This window comes from Arvicola amphibius, chromosome 1 (genome assembly GCF_903992535.2).
Source record: "Arvicola amphibius chromosome 1, mArvAmp1.2, whole genome shotgun sequence".
NCBI classification, from domain to species: domain Eukaryota; kingdom Metazoa; phylum Chordata; class Mammalia; order Rodentia; family Cricetidae; genus Arvicola; species Arvicola amphibius.
The window spans coordinates 140409129-140432358 of NC_052047.1; the positions used below are offsets into that span (position 1 = coordinate 140409129).

Consider the following 23230-nt stretch of genomic DNA (forward strand, 5'->3'; position numbering starts at 1 on the left):
ATATCTTTCAAAACTCTGCCCGTGACCAGTGAAAAAATTACCAAACTTCAGCTCACCATGGCCAATCAACAAAAGCCATTCCAGCTCACCATGGCCAATCAACAAAAGCCATTCCAGCTCACCATGGCCAATCAACAAAAGCCATTCCAGCTTTGTCACCCCCATTCTCAACCCTGTCACTCTACCTTGGCTAATATCCCCACCTCCCTATGAGAAATGTGGCTTTGGAGATGAGAGTCACATGACCATGCAGGCTGGTCAGTGACACCGTCCTGGGTCACTCAGCCTCCAGACAAAATATCATAGCTGACAGAGAGGCAACACAGGATAGCCAGCAAGTCAAGTGCCCTGATGAGCCCATTCCTAGTATGTGGGAATGGAAAAGGCAAGCCACGGAGGTTGTTTTAAGCAATTGTGTTTTGGGGGTGCTTGTTGTGCAATTGTGGGTGCCTGGCTCAGAAACAAATACAGGAAAGAACTGCAGTCCAAGCTGAACATAAAAAGTTACGAACAAATATTTCCCCCCAGGACTCAGTAAAAAAAAAAATGAATACTAGAGAATTCATGAGGAAACTTCTGGAAAACCTAAACATAAGGAAGAAAAATTCAGAAGCAGAAGAAGAGCACCATGGGGGGTAGGCTCGAAACAGTTGGCCATGCTACTGCTGGGCCATGCTGGAGGTGACTTCTAGGACATCCTGAGGATGTCAGCTGACTTCTGTAGATTGCCTACGCTACGATGTAAGATGATAAGCCAAGCAAAGGACTGCTCAGTTTGCTAGCAGAATGCAAAGGGACTGAGCGTTGCTAAATTAGGAAAAAAAATTGGTTTTTGTTCCCTGCCTTCCTGTCTTTGTACATTTTTCTACTCTTGTAATAAATGCCCAAGACTGAGCATCTTATAGTGCTCTAAGCACTAGGACATGGTGCAGGCTCTGGTGAGGGCCCCTGGCTATGTCACACCATGGTGAAGGACGAGATGGTAGGAATGTGTGGAAGAGGAAGATACTGCTGAGGGAGACAGAGAGGAAGTCAGAAAGAGAAGACCCTGTCTTTTGTGTTCCCTTCTCTCTCTCTTTTTTTTTTTTTTTTGTTTTTGTCTGTTTGTTGTTCTGTCTGTCTTTCTGGAGAACTAACCAGAAAAACACAGTTCCTTCCATGGGCAGTGCCCCAGTGACCTGGTTATTTTGCACTAGGCTCCAACTTCTAAGGGTGCCATCAGCTCTCAGTCTGTCGCTCTGAGGGTCAAGTCTCTCACACAGCACCTTACGGAGACACACTCCAACATTCTCAAGCTCCAGAACCCACCCTTGGTGGGTGATTCTCGAAGTGGAATGAGGTCTGAACCTAAGGTCAGATTACAAGACTTTATAAGAATAAAATCTGATGCTGGAGTCTATCTAGCAGGCCCTTCAGCTAGAGGGAATGATGATGAAGAAGCCTTGCAAGCACAGCCCCAGAGAGGTCTAAGCCTGTGTGTCTCCTGCTGCGATGTTGAGAGAGACACGTCTCAAACACACATGTATGTTTGCCTTTTGTTGAGTCTAATGAGTATCAAACCCAGAGGCTTATGACTGGTATCAGCAGGAGAACCCTTGCCCCAGACCAGAACTTCATTTAACACACAAAACATGAGTCACACAATTGGCTATTATCATGGGTCATTCTGCTTTGGATACCTTGGGACCTCGCAGGCGCTAACTCCGTTACATGGCAATAGTCAATATGAACTTCGTCTGTCACAGAGTGGCAATGACATGTGTTCAAAGGTGACAAAACAATTCCCAAAGATCTCAACACTCTAGTTAGTATGTGAAGGATAAAGTAAAAGGAGTAGGAAGGAACTCAGGGACTCCTTGAGGCAGGAAACCCTCAGTCTTCAGTCCCACGAACTGTGTTCGGTTAAGATAAGTATGAAAAGTCAAGAAAACCCCAGGGGGAAAGTTGAATGCATTCTACCATGTCAAAAGCTCAGGCCTCAGGGCCTTCGGGCATTTGAGAGGGAAAGGGGGAGGGGAGAGAGAAAGAGAGAGAAAGAAAAAGAAATAGTGAGGCAGAGACAGAGAGACAGAGAGACAGAGAAAGAAACAGACAGGCAGATGGTGGCTTCCCTGCCATATGGGCACCCAGGTGAGCAGCCATGTGTGGCGGACATGTGTGTGTGACTCTGCTCTCTGCAGTATGGCAAGGTGATTAGATTGCAGGTGCTCTGGGAAGAACAGCTACAGGAAGTGCAGCAAGTTTACCCACCATGCTGCAGCCCCCACTGGCCATGACCAGTCTGTGGTCTCAGGAATGTCATACTGCAACGAACACACTCTTACAGAGGTTAAAGATCAGGATAAGGTCAGAGTAAGTCGCTGGCTGAAGAGGCTTCCAAATTTTGTTGTCATTGAGGTTACAGTGCAGCAGGGAAGTGCCAAAGCAGCTTGCTTAAGTAATGATCCAAATGCCCTAGTCTATAGGGGAGCTTAGTTATAGCCTGGCGACCTGAACGGAATGCAGCTTGCTCTGCGTCTACTGCTCAGAGTGGCCCCACCCAACATCATCTTACCCTAGACACCCTGGGGAGTAGGACCATGACAAGAGGAAAGTCAAGTGCGGAGAAGAATCCAGGTCGGGGGGACAGAACACAAGGAAGGAGATAACACCACCATGGGGCTGTGGCAGTATGACTAGGACAAGCTTTGAAAGCTCTCACTGCAGACACAAGCCACACCGTGAAACCATCAGTGTCAATTAGACCCCACAGGAACTAATCTCTCTGTCAAAGAACTCAGGGTCTTCTTGGCCATGGACTCGAGCTGATGGAAGCCTGCCAGGCCTGAGCTCCCCTGGGAGGGCCTCATTGATATGACTGCCACCAGCCTGGGGTGCAGGAACCGTGACTCTGCCACAGGCTGGAAAATAGTCTGCAGAATGTAATTAAAGAGTCCAATGAGAGGAGGCACCGGAGCGATATTAATTACAGTATTTAATCCATTAGGTGGGGTTGCCTGGCCTAACCTCTTTGGAATTCTGAGTTTGTCTATGATTAATTATTTTGGGGGATAGCAGCCAACATTATAGCTTGTTAATAGGCTTAAAATAATAAATTTTAAAAAGATAAAAACCCAAGAGGTTGAAACCAGCTTTAGTTTCCTAAGTGCCTGGTTATGTCACGAGCTCCTTCCTTCCTTGGTGCCCTTTTCCCCATTAGCACAGGTCCCGCTATCCAGCCACATTGCCATCTGTGGCAGGCATGTGACGCTCAGCAGAGTCAGCTCATGCTTCCCAGACAACCACCAGTCATCACACACAGACACCAATCCTCCACTGTCGCCAGGACTGGAGTGGGCCCTTCCCAAGTGGCTGGTGTAATGGATTCCAGTCAGCTAGTTGTTAAATAGTCTAGAGCTGTCTGAGTGCAGAGCTGGAAACACGGACTGGAGATCTGTGAATACTGGGTGGGGGAAGCTGTGAGACAGGTTCAGCAGCTCGGGGCAGCAAGGCTGGGCAGGTTGTAGAGGGACCGACTTAACCCTACAAGAGACTTGAGCAAGAAGTCCCCACTGGGTGGGCACGTGGATGACTCTGGACATCATGTTCCCAGTGCCGTGGTTAGTCAGCTTCTTCTCAGCATACAGACTGCTCCTCTCACTCCTCCTCAGGGATGGGGACATGCTAGGGACACCGTGTCATCTGTGCTCAGCTGTTCTGTGTCCTTGGCATAAACAAAGGAGGGGGCCATACAGGAGCACAGATCACGGCCCTGCTCCAGTAACAGAGATGCTGACTGATCTGGAAGAAACAATGGATGTTTTCAGCAAATCCAGGCTGTCCCCAAGGGCTGGAGTCTCCCAAAGAACTGAGGATGGAGGGAGGGCAGGCAGTTCTCCCCCTACTTTTTTCCTGTCAAGATAAGTAGAGCCCTGCCTTTGTTGGTTTCCAAGGTAGCCACAAGCTGACTATACATCCAAGCACTGGCCCTGTAGGGGTCTGAAGTGAAGGAGATCCTATCAGCATTTCTGAAGGCAGACCACTCTTGCTTTTTCTACCCTCTGAAGGGAAGTTTAAATTTTGGGATTTGGAGTCTTTCTCCTCACTCCTTTTTAGAACATTCCAAACACAAAGTTCTCTCTCTCTCTCTCTCTCTCTCTCTCTCTCTCTCTCTCTCTCTCTCTCTCTCCTCTCTCTCTCTCTCTCTCTCTCTCTCTCTCTCTCTCTCTCTCTCTCTCTCTCGTGTGTGTGTATCTACTCTCTACAGCATAGCTGTATATGAGAACCTTACTGTAGACAGGTAATTAAGACATAAGTCACAGACCTTACAACTCACCCATTTGCAACATACAGTGAGTGACTGGCACTAAAGTCAGGGTCTTGCACCTATCACCACAAGCAGCATCAGAAGTTCTGTGCCTGAACAAGCCCTGGATCTTCCTTTATCTCCTTCTCCCATCTCACCCAGATGCAATCTCTAGGAAAGTCCATCCCTGTATCGTCTTATCTATTCTAGATGTTTAAGAAAACAGTAATAGACTATATGGTTTTTTATTGTCTGTCTAGGCTGGAGCATGGATGGACCTCCATTTCTTTTTAGGATGCTGAATAATATCCCAAGGTGCATACAGACCACGTGTAATTGATCATGAGCTGATGGGCATTGAGATGTTCTTGTGAACAGCTGCTGGTATCCTCTGGGTAAGTTTGAAATGCATGTGGGTTTGCAAATTCCTTGTATTTTCAGCTAGAAACAGACCTGCTGAATCGCAAGGTAACCCTGTGTCAATCATAGAGAAGCTGCTTGGCTCCCTCATGAGGGCTCTGCCAGTGTGCAATCCTACCGTGATGAGAGAGCTTTGATTTTTTTCTGTTTTCACTAACGATGATGTCACTGTGCATCTTTCTTTGGATGTTGACAGAGTGTCTTGGTTGGAGTAAGAAGAGCGCCTCCTGGTCTTTGGGTGGTTAAATGCTCAATCCCCAGTTGGTGGCAGTTTGGGGAGGTTTACATGGTGCAGCCTTGCTTAAAAAGTTTGTTACTGGGGACAGACAGGCTTTAAGAGTAAAAGCCTTGTGCAATAGCCAGTTGGCTCTCTCTACTTTGTGCTTGTCTTTGAAGATGTGACCTCTCAGCTTCCTGCTTCTGCCACCATGCCTGCCTGCTGCTGGCTGTCTTGGCTCCCAGGCATGATGGACTCTTACCCTTTTGGAACCAGAAGTCCAGCTAAGCTCTTCCCTCCTTAAGTTGCCTTGGTCATGATGTTTCATGACAGCAGCAGAAAAGTAACCAATACAAAGGGTGAGATGATGTCCTATTGGGATGCTCATTGACACATTTCTAGTGCCTAGTGATGTTGAGTATGTCTTTTCTTGTCCACCTGCCATTGAAACATTTCTTTAAAGAAATGTCTGTTCACATCTTTGGTTACTTTTTAGCCACTTGTTTGTCTTGCAGGGCCATGTCTACAAGTTCACATGGATCTTTCAGAAGCTTTCTGACTGCATACTGATGGTTCAGAGCAGCCACACCAGCTCCACAGTATGGAGCTGACACTGCAGACAACATAAGCTCCTCCAAAGTCCTGGCATGAGCTTCCAGGAACCTGTCTCCTGCCCTGCCCCACAGCCACTCTGCATAGCATCATCATCTCCCTTCTCCATGCCAAAGAGCCTCTTTCTGTTATTTCGTTCCCCAGATGTCACCTGAGAAAAAATGAGTACAATAAAAATTATAGCTTACTCAATAAAATTATAAAGATGTTTGAATGCAGTTTGGGATCCATTTGATGCCATGTGGACATTAAATATGCAAGTGGGAATGTCACACAGACATCTTGGCATGTGAATCTGGAGTCAGGGAAATGGTCAGGCTGAGCAGAATTTGTGGGGCAGTCACGAAAGCTATGAGAGTAGAGAGATTTCACAGCTGAATTGTGGTAAGAGAGTACAGTTAAGAGAGTATGCCTGATCATTTAGAGACAAGAGAGGGAGCAGCCTGGAACATAGGGTGCTATGTAGAGCAAACTGGGGCTACCCTGAGCAGGCATGGTTTGGGGAAGGATGATGAAGGAAGTGGTGAGTGCTGTCAAATGCCAACAAAGGCTCGGTGATAACACAGGAAACGGACCATTCAGAAACAGGAAAATGCAAGGTGCTTGAGACTTGACAGGAGCAGTTTCAAGGTTGTGGACAAGTCAAGTTTGCCAGAACTGAGTCCAAAAGAAATTAGGGGGAGAAAGATTTTGATTGGCAAGTATGCACATCTTGTTTGGAGGAATCTTCTTTAAGGAAAGGATGGGAAGCTGGCATCCACAGGAAGAATCTGGGTCAGAAATTACCGTTCTGTCTCATGTGAGCAGAGCCCAGATTGTGCAGGAGTCAAGGCATTCTTCCTGCTCAGAGTGACGCCTGTGACTCCACACTGCTCTCACAGCCAAACATTCTGCTAACAAGCCTGCTGCCTGTACCTTTAAATGAGGTTGATCCAAACCTGACTTATCCACAGCATCTTCCACCATCTGCTTGCTCCCAGCCTTAGCATCCCTCTCCCATCTGCAGAGTCACTATGGTGCCTCCCTGCTCAAGTGACTGCCCAAGAACTAATAAACTCACACCCAAATGGCTTCATAGGACCTGGCCACATTTTGCAAAGCTCTCGCAGAGCTAATCTAAGATAATGTTCTTCTCCTAGGACCATCCTGCCTCCAGTTGCTGCCTGGCTGGGAAGGAGTTTTGACCTAGATGCATTGCAGAGGCACAGCAGATGCCCTTACCAGATACACACAAGAGGAAGGGGTGTGTCTCCCTGGATCTTAGAGTGAGACCCTTTCAGAACAGACATTAAGACTTGCCCAAGTCCCCAGTAGGACTGAGTCTACTGTCAGAAAGTGCCCTGTGAGGGCTTTGTTTGCTCTGAGCTCCTAATCACAACCCATGCCGTGCCAGCTCTTGACAGAACTATCTCCAGGGAGAACCAGGGCTGGTGGCCTGGCCCACTGATAGGTACTGTGTCCTGAGAAGAGCTGGCCTCCCTGCACTCATTGTAGATTAACCAGACTCTCATCCAGCAAGGGCTCAGGAATAGGTTATGACTTACTGAGCAGACAAAGAAGGAAACTACTTATCAAAGGAGAGTCGGATTTTTCTCTATATAATTTTGTGCAGAAAATCCCATTATCTTAATAGATGTAAAGCTGCTGTTCTGCCACATTAGCAGACACAATGCAATCGGAGGAAGGAACAGGGGAAGGCAGGGGCTCTTGGAAGGCATCTATGGTTTCACCAGCATATGATCTTTCCAGACCCCAGAAGACAGCTTCCTCTCTGGTCCTTGGTGTTGTGTACAGCGCCCTAAGGATGACTGCTCCTTCTATAGGCACAAGCACACCAGGTCCTGGCAGAAGAAGTGTATTCTTTCTTTTGGTGATGTTCACAATCTCAGTTCTTTCTGGAAAAGCCTCAGACATCACTTTCCTTATGCCTGTACATTCTGCCATATGGTGTAGGGCCCCAGCTGAAGGAGAAAATGGCTGCATCCTGCTGCCTCTCCTGGCTCAACTTGGCTCCGAGCTGTCCTTGCATGCCTGTGTGCACACACTGGCTCTGCACACGAGCAGCTGGTGGATCCAAGCCTCAAATCCTGGCCCCTCTCTCTCAAACCAACACAGGAAGCAGAAGTATTCACTCTGGCAAGAACCTGGGAGCAGAAAACAGTGCCTGGTGCTTCCTTGGAGCAGGGGTCAAACGGAAGCCTCCTTGCACAAGGATGACTCTGCTTATATAGACAGTCTCACCCCACGAGCACCTGGAAACAGGGAATACACTCAGATTCACAGGCTGAGACTCTGGGAAAGCAGCAGGACTGTGGTGGTTTCAATGAGATGTTCCCCCTGTCCCCTGTAATCTCAGACATTTGAATACTTGGTCCCCACTGAGCAGCTGTTTAGGGAAGACTGGGAAATGTGGTCTTGTTCTCTGGGGACAGACTCAGAGGTTTCAAAAAACAAAACATAACAAAAAAAAATCCAAACTCACGGCATTTAGTTAATTCTCTCTGTCTTCTGTTTTCAGGTAGAGATGTGAGCTTTCAGCTGTGGTTCCTGCCACCATGTCAGCCTGCCATAATGGTGATGAACACTTACCCTTCTGGAACTATAGGCCCAAACAAACCTTCTTTCTATAATTTGTCTCATTATGGTGATTTGAATAAGAAGGATTCCCCTAAGCTCATAGATTTGAATGCTTGATCATTAGGAAGTGGCACCACTTGACACAGAGTTGGAGTAGTGTGGCTTTGTTGAAGGAAGTGTATCAGTAGGCGTGGGCTTAGGAGTTTCAACTGTTCAAGCCAGGCCCAGTGCATTCTCTCTCTCTCTCTCTCTCTCTCTCTCTCTCTCTCTCTCTCTCTCTTTCTCTCTCCCCCTCCCCTGTCTATTCCTCCATGCTGCTTGCTGATACAGACACAGAACTCTCAGCCACTTCTCCAGTCTGCCTGTGTGCCGCCATGTCTTACCATGATGACAACGGGCTGAACCTCTGAAACTGTAAGCCAGCCTCAGCTAAACATTTTCCTTTATAAGAGTTTCTGTCGTCATGGTGTCTCTTCACAGCAACAGAACACTCAAAACAACGAAGTCCCTCGGCCAAGGTGTTTTATCCCGGCAACAGAAATTCAAGAACATTGGTCCTGTGGTTGATAATGGGGCAGATGAGGGATGGGCAAAGCTGAGACGGGCCCACCAGAGCCCACCTGCTCCTGTGTGCCACCTTATTCTACCTACATCCAGGAGGACCACGGTGCAGGCTGGCTGTGCGGGCTGCTTGCTGAATTCTACAGCCCGTCATTTTAAAGGGGCTGTCTTAGTTCGTTTTCCTGCTCCTCGGATAAAATGCCCTGACAAAGCGATTCAAGGGAGAGAGGGCTTATTTCTACTCCCAGGTGAAGACACAATCCATCTTGACAGGGAAATCAAGGCAGAGGGGTCTGAAGCAGCTGGTCACATTACAGCCACAGTCAGGAAGCAGAGGACCTAAATACCACCGGCCTCAATTGACCTAATCGACATGACCTCTCATAGACAGACAGTGTGGCCACAGGCCAAAGAATTCCTCAAGGCGTGGTGAGGGGCATGACTCTAGGAGAGTCCAGATCCTGTGATGCTGATAATAAGTCATTACAAAAATAAAATACCCAGGCAGTGTCTGAGAAGAGCACATCCCACCCGTCGCTTATGCGCTGCCTGTGCTGAAAGGGACACCTGAGCTCATCTAAGATGAATGGCGTTGAGGCCCTTTTAAGATCTGTGTTTCTTCACTCTTTCTGCTGTGTCTGGTTGAGAACCTACCACTCCGATACCTGGGGAATCGATGATGGAATGGAAAGGAAATCGGCAACCGGAAAGGATGCTGACGGTTCACCAACTGCTGACCTGGCGGCCATCCTCACCAGGAACCTGTCACGGCTGTGACAGGGCAGGTGGCCTCAGCTGCCTCCAAAGCTTGTCTGACACTCTGCATGTATTCCTGGCCATTCCTTGAATCATAGCCAGGTTTGGACTTGAACTGGGGAGAGGCAGAGGGAAGTGTCAAAGCTCAAAACAACAGGTAGGTGAGAAGCTAGTCCAGAGCCCTGTCCCTGCCCTTAATGACAGCAGCATGGAGAGCAGGGAGAGGCACTCATGAGTCCCAGAACCTCATTCTCTGAGCTCAGAACCACAGGTGTCAAGGTGGCACTCTGTCCTTACTGAACAACTCCAAGTTCTCAGGACTAAAAGAATGAAAATGTGGGACTCTGCCAGACGAGCAGCCCAGGTTCCAGCCTCAGTCCATTTGTTTGCAGGAAGCTATAAACCTTTGAGTACATCCCATTTCCCACTCCTTCTTATCAGTTTCCACTTAGGTTCCAAGTTACTTTCAGAGAAATCTCATCCCCGCTCTGGACAGCCTGGAGCCCTGAGATGAGCTCCCTTCAGCCCATTGGCTCAGGGTCAAACATGACCGGAAGATCAGGACAGTAAGGACAGATGCCTGCACAGTTCTCCAGATCCTGCAGAGGACTAGGTTTGGGCCAAAGACTCCATCCTCTCCAAGGCCCTGGTTTACACTCCCTAAACCATTTTGTCCTGTGTTCTGGTCTCATCCTCACAGCATCCACCTCTAGCACCTACCTATTCCTCTATTGAGTGAAGGTGGAGCCATCTTTGCTCCTTGGACCACCTCAGTGAGGGCTGCCAAAGGCTCTCACTAAAACCCTTTATCTCCTCCCTCTTCTTCTTCTACCAACATCTACTATAAAGAAAACAACCAGCAAAATGAGAAAACGCCCTATGGAGTAGGGGGAATCTGTGAAAATTGGATTGCAGTAGACATTGACATTAAAAAAAAAATCAAAGTACTAATAAGCTGATTTCAAGAAGACAAACTAGCAATTAACCAAAGAATGGGAGAGAATATGCTGCTTAACGCTGGAGGCACTTGCATGGCCAGCAGGAAGGGGCCAAGGGGCAGCATCTCCCATCACTAGGGAGGGCAGATCGGGACGACTATGAGATGGCCTAGTCTGCTAAGGTGGCATTGATGGAGACGAGAGTACACAGGCTCCATGAAGGTTGAAGCAACAGAAGCCTGTGCTCACGGATGGCAGGGACAGAAGTCCATGTGACCATCGTGGACAACAGCATGCAGACTTCTGAAGGAGCCAAGAAAGAACTACCGTACGGCCCAGCCTTCTCAAGGTGACCAAAGGAATACCCTGGCCACCTTATAAAGAAATCCGCATTCCTTGCAGTGTTGTTCCCAACAGTGGCCATGGGGCCACAAGGTGTTCGCTGAATGACTAAAGAAGCTGATGGGTAGCTTAGAAGATATTGTACCCGATGAAATAAACCAGGCACAGAGAGAAAGGTGCTGTGTGGCATCACCACGAGAAATATAGGGAAAAATAAGTCAAAAAAACTGAGAAAAAAGTGTTAACAGTGGTTTTATGCAGGATCAAATTTAAAGATCAAATGAGTGCCTAAAGATATGGTTCAGTGGTTAAGAGTGCTTATCATTCTTGCAGAGGACTTGAATTTGGTTCCCCGGACCCACAAGTGGCTCACAAATGCTTATAATTGAATCTCTGGGGAATTCAACGGCCTCTTCTGGTCTCTGAGGGCTCCTGCATACACATGGTACATAGAAGCTTACACAGGCTCGCACTCATACAGGTAAATAAATAAACCTTTAAATACCAAATGTACAATATGAGCTTATGGTTCAAGTGGGTGATAGCTGGTCTTGAGATGGGAAAATAAGTGGCACCAGTATGAGAAGTGGATGCCCAGTAGGTTAGCTACAGTAACCATTCCACCTTCTATGTATCTCGCAACATGTCATATGGTTTAAACACAGGCAGTAAAACATAAGACAGAACCTTTGAGTGAGTGAGTCTGTGCTGAGCATCAGAGAATACACAAGTGACAGCTCATACTGGTGAGGATGTGGAGTAAGGGGAACACTCCTCCATTGCTGGTGGGAGTGCAAACTTGTACAGTCACTATGGAAATCAATGTGGTGGTTCCAAAAAAAGGGAATTGATCTACCTCAAGACCCAGCTATAGTACTCTTGGGCATATACCCAAAAGGTGCTCCATCCTGCCACAAGGACACTTGCTCAACCATGTTTGTTGCAGCTTTATTCATAATAGCCAGAAATTGGAAACAGCCTAGATGTTCCACAACCAAATAAGGGATTGTTACATTTACACAATGGAATATTACTTTGCTATTAAAAGCAATGACCTCATGAAATCTGCAGGCAAATGTATGGAACTAGAAAAAGATCATCCTGAGTGATGATCTTTCTGGGTAACCCAGACCCAGAAAGACAAACATGGCATGTACTCACTTAAAGTAGATATTAGCTGTTAAGTGAAGGATAATTATGCTACAATCCACAGACCCATGGAGACTAGATGCATGGATCTCCCTGGGAAAGGAATATAGAATAGATTCTGTGGATGTACTGAGGGCAGGTGGGGATGGGAACAGGAGGGATCAGGCAGGAGTGGGAGGGACAGTGGGAAAGAGTACTAGGAGAGACGAGTACAATTGGTGAGCATTTGGGGGCAATGTAGAAACTTAGTGAAGTGGAAACTCCCTGGAATCTACAAGAGTGACCCTAGCAAAGTCTCCAAATAATGGGGAGAACAGAGCCCAAACTGGCCATTTTCTATAACCAGGCAAAGCTCCTACCAGTGGGACTGGGACAATAACCCAGCCACAAAACCTTCAACCTACAATCTGTCCTGCCTGCATGATGTGCTGGAGTAATGCTGCTGCAGAACTTGTGGGAGTGGCCAAACGGTGACTGGTCCAACTTGAGGTCAACACCACAAGAGGCAGCCCATGCCTGACACTGCCTGGTTAGCCAGAAACCAGAGGCCAGACAGCCCAGAGAGCCAGAATAAAACCAAAACAACTGGAAAAGTATCAATGAAATGATTCCTACTGATATTCTGGATATTCTGCTATACTCATAGATCAGTGTCTAGACCACATGTCATCAGAGAAGCTTCATCCAGCAACCAATGGGAGCAGTCACAGTGACTTAGAGCCAAACACCAGGGCAGAGTCAGGAGAACCCCTCAGAAGTGGGGGCAGGAAGGATTTTAGGAGCTAGAGGAGTAGAGAAAACCAGAACATATCCTGCAGAATCAACTAAGGGCTCCGAGGAGCTCCCAGAGGCTGAAGTGACAAACATGGACCTTGCGTGGGTCTGCGCTAGGCCCTCTGTATATAACTTATGGTTGTATAGCTTGGTGTTCCTGTGGAACTCCTAACAGTGAGAATGGGAGGTGTCTCTGACTTTTTGGCCTATGCTTGGGACCCTATACCTCTTAGTGGATTGCCTTGTCAAACCTTTATATGAAGGTTTGTTTGTACCTAGTCTTATTGTAACTTCTTAGGCCATGGTCAGTGGATATTCCTGGAAGACATGCTCCTCCTCCTCCTCTTCCTCTTCCTCCTCTTCCTCCTCCTCCTCCTTCTCTTCCTCCTCTTCCTCTTTTTCTTCTTCTTCTAGGGAAACAGAAGAGTAGATCTGGGGGAGATGGGGAGGAAGAATTGGGAAGAGTGGAAGGAGAGGAACTGTGGTCAGAATGTAATGCATAAGATAATAATTAAAGAGAAAAGGAAGCAAGAGGTTCAGGCCTCCATCAGCATCCTGGGACAGGCAATGGGAGGAGCCCAATGGAGGTGGGTAGCTGCTATAACAGAGGATTGAGGTGTGCTGAACACCCCTGGGAAAAGAAGGTAGGGTTGAATCCTGCCTGTTGAAGAACATCTGCATAGCACAACTGTACATTCAAGGTGGGAAGATCCCAGAAATAGCCTCCTACCAGTAAACTTCGAGACCTGCAAAAAATGCACAAACAGCACAGGAAGAAGAAATTTCTGGAAACGAACTCAGCAAAGTACAGAAAACTTGACACCTGAGTTGGTAGTAAACACCATGTAATTATTAAGAATTTTCAACGAAGTAAAAACCCCGAGTAGATTGACAGAAGAGCTCTGACTTCAAGAAGCAAATCCTTGGTACCAAAATTCTTCCAAAATAAATTGAGTAGCATTTTTAGCTGCCTGGGCACACTGGCTCCAGGCAGCATGGTACACTGCAGCCTGTTAAAAGACATTTCCAGCAGAGGCAAGGGCCTAGAAACATCCATGGTTACCTCTGAGCAGATATGAACCTGACATTCCAAGGGGGAAGAAAAAGTAAGCAAAGATAAACACCAAAGATCTTTCCAGCCCACAATAAATGCCCCAAAGTCAATGCACAACAAAACGAAGGCATTTATCCCAGAGTGCACTAGAGAAAGGGGACCTCAGGCCACCTCCCTGAGACAGTGGTAGACAACCAGTATATGTGGCACTGGGAGGCTAACAGAAAGCATTCACACGGGGAAGGGCCAATGCAAGGGCCCTGAGCCAGCCAGGGGATTACTGTGCTTGACAGCCCAGATAAGGAGGGAACTGTATAAGAGAAGGCAACATCCCAAGGTGGCTACAGAGAGAGTATTCTAGGATTGGGAGTAGGGGTCCAACCTAAGCTATTGAGCCAGTGGTTGGGCATATGGTGGTATCACTACTCTGAGGCTCCCTGTGATCAGTTTATTAACTGGAAGATTAGGGAAGATACAGGACACTGCCTTCTGCATAACACATACAACATCCTGAGATCTGTTACAGAAAGGAACAAACCCATGGAGACACAAGACATCAAGCTGGAGGAGTTACTGTCCAGAATGAGGCCATGGGAATACTGAAGGTGCGTAGGTCACCTCTAGAGACCTGGAAAAGGCCCTTGGAAGGGGTACCAAAAGAGCAGGGTAAGAAGCAGGGAAGGAAAACACCTCTGAGAAAGCAAGGTAAGAGTGTTCTGGAACATTTCCAGAAGTGCCCTACCATGTCTCCTAGTGGCAAGCATGGGGCATCTCTGCAACTTGTGTGAACAGGTGATCTGCAAGCATGAGCCTGAGGGGCACACTAAGAACTGTGCTGTGGGCTAATGCTCTTACACACTATAAAGACCTGTCACTTGAATTAGTTCAGTAAAATGCTGATTGGCCAGTAGACAGGCAGGAAGTATAGGCAGGGCAACAAAACTAAGAGAATTCTGGGAAGAGGAAAGGCAGAGACGCAGTTACCAGTCAGAGGCAGAGGAAGCAAGATGAGAATGCCTTACTGAGAAAAGGTACTAAGCCACGTGGTTTAAACATAGACAAGAATTCTGGGTTTATTTAAGTTGTAAGAGCTAATTAATAATAAGCTTGAGCTAATAGATCAAGCAGTTTATAGTTAATAAATACCTCTGTGTGTTTCTTTGGGATTGATCAGCTGAGGGACCTGGTGGGTCAGAAAATTCCATCTACAAAACTGCATTTAAAAAAAAAAACAACTACAAAAGAATGGCTAAATGCGGCTTTTTTCTTCTAAAGGCAGCAGAGCCCCACGAGGCAGCATGCACCTGGCCAGCAATGGGGAAGACATTTCTCAAGCTGCAGCGGAAAGACAGCAAGGGTTCATTATTGCCTCTGGAGTGGAGGGAGCAGGTGGGGAGAAATCTATAGCTGTATCCTGCCAGCCCCCCTTTAAGGGAGGCAGATATCTCCAGACCTTGAGTCCTTTAGGGTAAGGATGTATTTTCAGTTTCTAGACAGAGTGGACAGGAGCTAGATCACGGTAGAGACCGCAAATATAGACCCCCAAAGTGTGTGCATTCCTAAGGTAATAGGAATGGGTGGTTCTGGGGAACAATGGTCGGAGGTGGGCAATGTGGCAGGAAGGACTCAGTGTGTGAGCAGTCCTCACTCTGAGATCCCAGCAACACTTTTTCCCCCACAGAGGCAGTTTTGCCATTCACCCACTGCTTAGTGTAGGAATGCATGCTCAAGGCATTCTTACAGAGCTCCCTGTCGGAGACAATAAATACATAGGGCCTTCTGTCTGCTTGTTTACATTCAGTCATGATCCCCTCTGGGCAGGGCGACCTCTGTGTGTTTGGGAATATCAGTAACTAAATTGCCAGAAGGTTTCCGAATTTTTGTCTCTGGAAATATCTAACACTGCAATATGTATTACGACACTTTTTTTTATTATAGTAGAGGAAAGAATAATTCGTGCACTTAAAAAAATAATAAGATAAAAGAGGGGCCAACTTTACCCCCAAGCAGTTGGCTCTCTGTAGTCAGAAGTCACCTAGAAGCTGTGGACTTCCCTAATGTGAGAGCTGCCAGCATCTGAAAGGCCGTGGGCAAAAATGATACCCTGAGATGTCCTGGACGTGGTATGTGGCTTGGCTGGCAAGTCACTGGGAGACAAAGAAAATCGTCACTGCCCAGCTGTTCTGTGGCAAGACAGCACGCTAAATTTAAACCAATAAATAGTTGGGGAAGCAAGAGAACAGGTGGCAAATGGTCTCCGAGGCAGATGGTGCTTTTTAATATTTGTATCCGATTGTAATTGGCAATACTAGAGACAGTGTCTCCGTGCTCCCATTTCACCTTTCTCACTGGAGAGCCTTGTAAAGGGTGGGCCATGCTGTAAAATGAACTATCATTCTTAGGAGAAAAGCCATTTCAGATTCTTCGTCTTTTAGAGAAGGCATGCAGTACCTGGCTCACTTGTCCTAGCAAAAGTCTGAGCAGAACTCTGGTCCAGTGACTGCAGGCCAGGATAGCCCATTCTGGAAACACCAGGGAGGCATGTGTGCCATGGTCCACATCCTCTACTTCTCCTCCTGTTCTTGACACCCAGCCAGCCTGACCTCCTAATGTTGAGACTTAATTGTGATGCCCAAGACCTTTTCCCTGAATAGGTTTTTTCTATATTCTGAGAGCATGAGGAACAGTGAGAAGTGAGTTAAAATCTGTTCGTGGGTGAAAGAAGGGTCTCTGTTCTGTTCTCCTTTCCCTGGTGACTCCTCCAGCCACCAGCCTGCATGCCTGCACTGTCAACAGAATAGACATGTCTCCAAAAGAGCCTGCTGCCCTCTGCCCCAGGTGGAATTCGGGGACAGGTGGGCAACCAAAAGCTCTAGATGCTACAAAGAACAGAGCAGCTCTTCCTAACCCAACAAGGACCCAATAGGGCGCTGGATCAGGGATGTCACTGATCCACAGCCTGTTCTTCATGGAGGGAAGGGTACAGGAAAGAAAGACACAGCTTTCTGATGGTGGACACACGGTCCAGAAAAGAGGCAAGTTCCACAGGTAGCTAGCCTATGGAGAGCAACCACAAGCTTTGACTGTGCACATTACACACAGAAGGAGACAACCCCATTAGAACTGAGCTTGGAGCTGGCCCCTGGCTCTTTGAGTATCGGTTGATAACTACACAGACACACACAAGGGCTGCAGACTTAGTGTAAATCCTTTGTCAACGTTCTCTCCACAAAGATATGTCCCTCTGGGGCTTCAGCTAACAGAACACAGACAGACAGACAGACAGACAGACAGACACACACACACACACACACACACACACACACACTCCATACTGTCTTCCTTGCCCAGTTGAGCTTATCCATGCTGCCCTAGCACAAGATTTCACAGTTTGCTAAGTGGTATTCTAATTTACACCAGAGGTTTGCTATGGAGATAGAACTTGGGGCAGATGAAGGCTGCAGGACCCAGCCTCTCCACATGCTGACATAAAAACCCATCTCCAGTAGTTGTGTGGATATCACTAAGAGGCAAAATTGTCCTCAGTTGAGCCTCATTAACCCGAACTGTACGAAGCCTCTGAGGCATCTGGCTTTTTACATCAAGCAACCGTCAGGCTCATCATCTGAAATGGGAATTGCCCTTCCATTATGAACGGTTTGCTCACTGCAGAGACACCAAGGACCACAGGCTTCAGATAAGCTGGCACGAGAGACGTGCTGCATCAGACCTGCCTTCTCTGTCCATCTGAGCCTGACTCCTCCAGTTCCCGCCACACCAAGTCACTAAGGAATCTGTCTTCCTCCTGATCCCGGCCTGGCTCATCAGTTGCAGGGTGTCAGGAATTTCCGGGCAAACTGGCTCTCTGAAGAGTCTGCCCCTTCACTCATTCCATGGGCTCCTGAAGGTGCCTTCGAAACAAGCCTGCAGCTTGATGGGTGTTTTAGTTAGAGTCTGTTGCTGTGATAAAAACACCGCGACCAAAAGTGACCTGGAGAGGAAAAGGTTTATTCCAGCTTTCAACTCCCAAGTTACGGTCCATCATTGAAGGAATTGGGACGGGAACTGGGGCCATGGAAGGGTGCTGCATACTGGCTAGCTAGCCTGCTTTCCTACGACATTCAGGACCGGCAGCTCAGGCATGGCACTGCCCACAGCGAACTGAGAACTCCAACACTAATCATGACTCAAGAAAATGCCCTGCAGGGTTGCCCACGACCGATCTGGTGGGGACGTTTTCTCAGTGGAGGTTCCCTCTTCCAAAATGATCTGAGTGTCTGTTGAGTTTATATAAAACTAACCAGAACAATGATGAGCTGGACATCCTTCCAGCTCCTTTTAGAAGCTCAAGGGACACTTGATATAGCTTTCACCAGAGTATACGCACACCCCTCAATGACCTTCTGCAACCAGCTAGAGACCCAGTCCAACTCAACCAGGTGGCCGCACCTCCCAAAGAAGCCCTGTCTTGGGCACCACTGGATTTCACTAGACCTAGAAAGGGAAGCCAGCCAGCAGTACAGTATCTGGTTCTAAGATAAATTTTCAAAAGCATCAGTGGATCAGGGGATTAAGGGGTTTTAGCCCCCAGCTTCACACAGCAGGAATGTGGGCTTCAAACACAGATTGCTCTAGGGCTTGTTCCCATCACATCTTAAACGAGAGTTCCCTAGCACGCTGAAATGGAACGCAGATTTCATCCTGGGCAGTACAGTGTACCTTTACAGTTCACCCTTTAGGCTGATAGAAGAACACAGAGATCAAAGGTCCAGTTGAAAAGGACCACATTAGATTCCCCAGAAAGAAAATCAATCACGGAGAGCACACTAAAAAAAAAAATGGAACACGGGATATTTATCTTTGCCTTGTATATATGTGTTTGAATGTGCTTATGCATAAGCATGTGCATGTAAGTATGCATATGCATGTGTATGTGCATATACGTGCATTGCATATGCCTATACATATATATGTGAGTGGGCACGTGTCTCATCTAGTGATAGTTTCCTGTTGCTGGGAATGCAGCTTTTAATGACATGACTAAACATCCCTTATCCAAAGTGCTTTGGATGCAAGCTGTATTCGACTTTATCAAGATTTTGAAATATTTACATATACATAAAGACATCAAGTCTAAATGTGAATTTATTCATTTTCTATAATGTATACACAAGTTTAAGTTTGTTTTATATGTTTTTTAAATAATTTCATGAATAAGTAAAGTTTTCCAAAGCAGAATTTTCCCACCTGTGGCATCTAATCAGTGCTGAGAGTTTCTGCCTTTGGATTTGTTGATGCAGGATGCTCAGCACGCAGCAGCTTGCCTCCTGCAGACTTTCGGTGCAAGCTTTACCACAGCACACGACCAGCTCACTAAAGCAACCAAAACTCAGGATGGAAGATTCCAAGTTGATATTACTATCACGTTTGAAGAAACCAGCACTGCACAGGGACATGGGGCACACTGACACCAGTCGACAAATGCAATACAGAGAGCAGTAAGCACATCATGTGGACAGCAGCAGGAAATGTGGCCTGTCTGGAACCCACTCCACAGCTCAGGAGCACTCATCTCTGAATCTCTGCACCTCTGGAGGCTGAGAAGCCTCAAGTTCATCCTCTCCAATTCTTCAAAAAGGCCCAGCACCCTGAGCACCGATGGCTCTGGGGACATGCCTCTTATCCCCCACCCCCGCCAGGTGAGCAGGATTTTCCACATGCCCCGAGAAGCTATCTCCAATCCCATTCAGGGCTAGAGAGAGCCATGTGCAGTTCAGCAATGGGATATCACTAGCTAGGTCAGGTTTGCGTCTTGGGTGAGCCACCCTTGCTCTCTGACATAAGGCACACAAGGAGATGACCAAGGTCTTGGGGTCCTTCAGTACCTACATGAGTTGTAAAGGGGTCTTGACTCTTCACATGCACATACCACAAGCCATGTGGCACAGTCAAGCCTTGATCCATGGAGTCCACAATGCATGCGTATAGTTTGCCACCAAGCAGACCCCACAAAACCCCAACTGGATGCCTCTCCTGGATCCAACTTCCAAAAATTCACATCATGTGCCCAGGCATGGAGAACAGTGACCAAGACACTGAGCTCGTGGGCCCAGTTGGCTCTGCTTCCCTAAGATGGATTCTGGGAACAGTTCATGACCTTTCCAGACAGTGTGCTGGTTCCTACCTGAGAAGGGGGTGGTCCGGAGGGGGATTCTGATGGGGGTCAATGTCAGGAAATGGCAGGGCTGCACAATGGAGGGTGACAGGCCCCGGAGCTCCTCAGGGTCCACGGAGACCATGGCAGCAGCTGCAGCAGCGGCGGCGGCAGTGATGGTGATGGTGGGACCACTGCTGATTGGCTTAAGGCTATTATGGCAACCACCTGTGAGAGACAGACCAGGGTTAGTACATGTGTCACACATCCATTTCAGATAACAGCCCCCTCAAAATGTAAGACTAGCACTGCCCCCTTCAATGACATCCTGTATTGGTTAGCATTGTCCCCAGAGAGAATCTTGGCACTCAGCATACGTGCTTCACTGTGTGATGCTTAGAGTGCCACCATTCTGAAGTCACCAGAAGGATCCCAGGACATGCACATAGTAAGGGGAAATAGTGCCACTGTGGTACACATGTGTGTAGGTCATTTGAAGTGACCATGAAGACTGTGCTGAGGCCCAGCCTGGGGAAGGGAGGGCACTGAGAGAATCAAGGTGGGGAGGCTTTGCAGGAAGGGGTGGGTGTAGCCCAGGGAAGGAGGGTTTCCAAAGCGCTGGGACTCAGGATGCTGAGCACACGTGGAGAAATCATCACCCACGCAGGCTCTCCCAGATGCTCCAAATGCAGAATCCAGGAAGGATGCCAAGGCTACAGAGAATAAGTAACCCAGGCTGCAAACTTACTTCTAAAGATCTACCTTACAGTCATAAAACCAGTTGTCTTTGGGGACTGACAAGGGGCTGAGCAATGGGCAGGCAGAAGGCCTGTTTTCAGAAGAACTTTCTAGAAGGAAGCACATCATCAACACACTTCTCATCTGTTTGTTTTATGGTATAGGTTGATGGATTTAAATCAAGGGGGATGAAGAAGTGATGATTGTGTCTCAATTTTCTGCAGGTTGACCTTTATTGGGATGGGGACACATGAGCCCAATCATTCGAGAATGGGAGAGTGAGGCATGCTGGCCACTGGGAAGAAGGACCAGCAAGTACAAGAGATCTAGGGCAGATGCTACTCCATGGGATACGGGAGCTCCGAGGAAACTGGGAAGCAGAGAGCAGCAGAGCAGTAAGGACAGGGGTGGTGAGAAGATGGGGTTGGTTGAGGACATCGGGCTAGGCAGGTAGACACCACCAGTGTATGGAGGATGGGGTTTGCTGCAGAATGGTTGGCAGGTCAGATGCCAAGGAGGTCTGCTCAGTGTTCCTGCCATGGTTCCACACTAGCTGCCTTTTATATATGAACAATCAGGGGATAGGGCAAATTTCTGGATGCACTCAGAGGCAGAGTGCTGAATCTGGACCTCAGGGGAGACGTCCACAAGGGAAAGAGAAATCTGAAGGCATCTAGAAAAGTACTGGGTATCGTGAAGTCAGATGTTTTTTAAAAACGTACTCCTGACTGTGAGTGTGCAGAAGTGGCAGACTCTTGGTTGATTTTCTCTCTCTGTCTTTCCATATTTACAGATTCCCTAAGAGGGACACACGCTGTCCTTTAAAATTAGACTTACAGAGCACCTAGGCAGTGGCTACAGAGCTCCCGCACTGCCCGCGGCAATTCCCTTGTCATTACCACCTTCCCCAGGGTGCTGAGTGTCACCAACCATGAGCTCATATCGACACACTGTTAACTAAAGGCCAGCTTCCCTCCCATGGCCTCCTTCCCGGGTATACCCTGTGAATTATGACAGATGTAGGATGTGTCCACACAGCTTCCCATGCAAGAATTTCATAACAGGAAAGTCCCACCTACTCCACCCTGCCCCTTCTGTTCCCCCCACCTACACCCAACCCCTGATCCCAAAGCAAAACAGTGTAGCCTTTCACAGAACATCCTGTAATTGCAGGCATCACTTGCAGCCTGTTCAGTTGCTTTCTTCCACTCAGCAATCTGCTTTGCAGTTCGCTTCCTGTCTTTGGTATGACTCAATGGCACTTTATTTATCATTGAGCAATATTTCATTATAAGGATGTGCCACAGTTTATTTTCCGCTCGCCTATGGAATGATGACACCTTGGTTGTTTCCATGCGCGATGTGTGTAAGCTCAGGCAGGCATATGACATGGCACACACAGAGGTCAGAAGACAGCCTCGGGTACTAGTCCTTTACTTCTACCATGTTTGAGACAGAGCCTCTTGTTTGCCATTGCGTATGGCAGACGGATGACCCAAAAGCTCCCAGAGAGTGTCCTGTCTCCAGCTCCCACGTCACTGTAGGAGTGCTGGGGTTATAGGCACATGCTTCCATGTCCCCATTTCTGGGGATTCTAAGGATCAAAATCTGATCCTCAGCTAGTGAGTGGGATAAGTCCTTTGTGCACTGAGGTACCTCTCCAGCCTGGGCTTAGCTCTGGGTCATCTTCCTGCTGCCTTTCCCACCCAGCAAGTGAGCATCCTGACTGCCCACAGCCTTACATAGATTCCATGTCATCTGTATCCTGTACCTGTATCTGTTCTGTGTGCGGTAGACTCCGAGGGTTGTTATACACACATTTGAAATCAGTGCTATCAAGAACATACCGCCTTTATAGCAGAAGCACACCACGGGCAACTAGTGAAACAGAGCAAGGGTTGTGATCTGCCTTTCTGCTCTTCTGTCTGGTGGCAGCTCCCTGGTACCACGGTCTGACTGATAAGGGAATGTGTCGCAATCCCCCCTGTATGTTTGCTTCTGTGGTAATGAGTCACAGAATCAACAGCCTCACCCTCACATACCTTACAATATCCACTAAATCAGGACATCCAGAGAATGGAGTACTATGTAAGTGTGCCACATTGGCCTCCCTACCCCCATCACAGGTATTCCCTATTAGAAGTAGTCACGTGTAAACAGCTGAACCAACATATTGATATCTTCCAGTCACCATAGAACAGTGTCAGGAGCCGAAACACTATCAGTGCTTTTGGGATATAAAGTTGGCTAACAAGAACATTTTTTTTTACTATTCTGATATGCTTCAAGACCCATTTGAATGTTTTTTACTCAGGGTCCCTCCTGCCCTCATCTCCACCCAAGGGTTCACTTATGCTCGTTTCACTAGGGCTACAGGAACTACAGCTGGAATGTAATTACACACGAGCTCTGCTCAGTGGTCCGAAGAGATGCCAGAAGTTCAGGGGGCTGGTCAGGCATGGGGAGCCCCAGGAAGACAAGGAGGATCCAATTATGAGAGCTCTCAGAAACCCACACTATAAAGCAAGGTAGAGTGGGAGAAGTAGACTAGAGGAAAGTAAAGCCCCCCAGGATTCCACAGCATGGCCCTCATCCTTATAAGACCAAAGTCTTGTCCAGTCAGGAGCTCCTGGGAACCATTCCTCCACAGTAC

At 47.6% G+C, this 23230-nt stretch overlaps 1 protein-coding gene across 1 annotated transcript in view; it reads right to left on the bottom strand.

Moving 5' to 3' along the window:
* Window positions 1-23230, bottom strand: part of Tcerg1l (transcription elongation regulator 1 like) — a 200177-nt gene that overhangs the window by 138732 nt on the left and 38215 nt on the right. The window contains exon 4 of the mRNA XM_038317579.1: window positions 19870-20067. Within this exon, the coding sequence (XP_038173507.1) occupies window positions 19870-20067 (198 nt within the window). The remainder of the gene's footprint in view (window positions 1-19869; window positions 20068-23230) is intronic.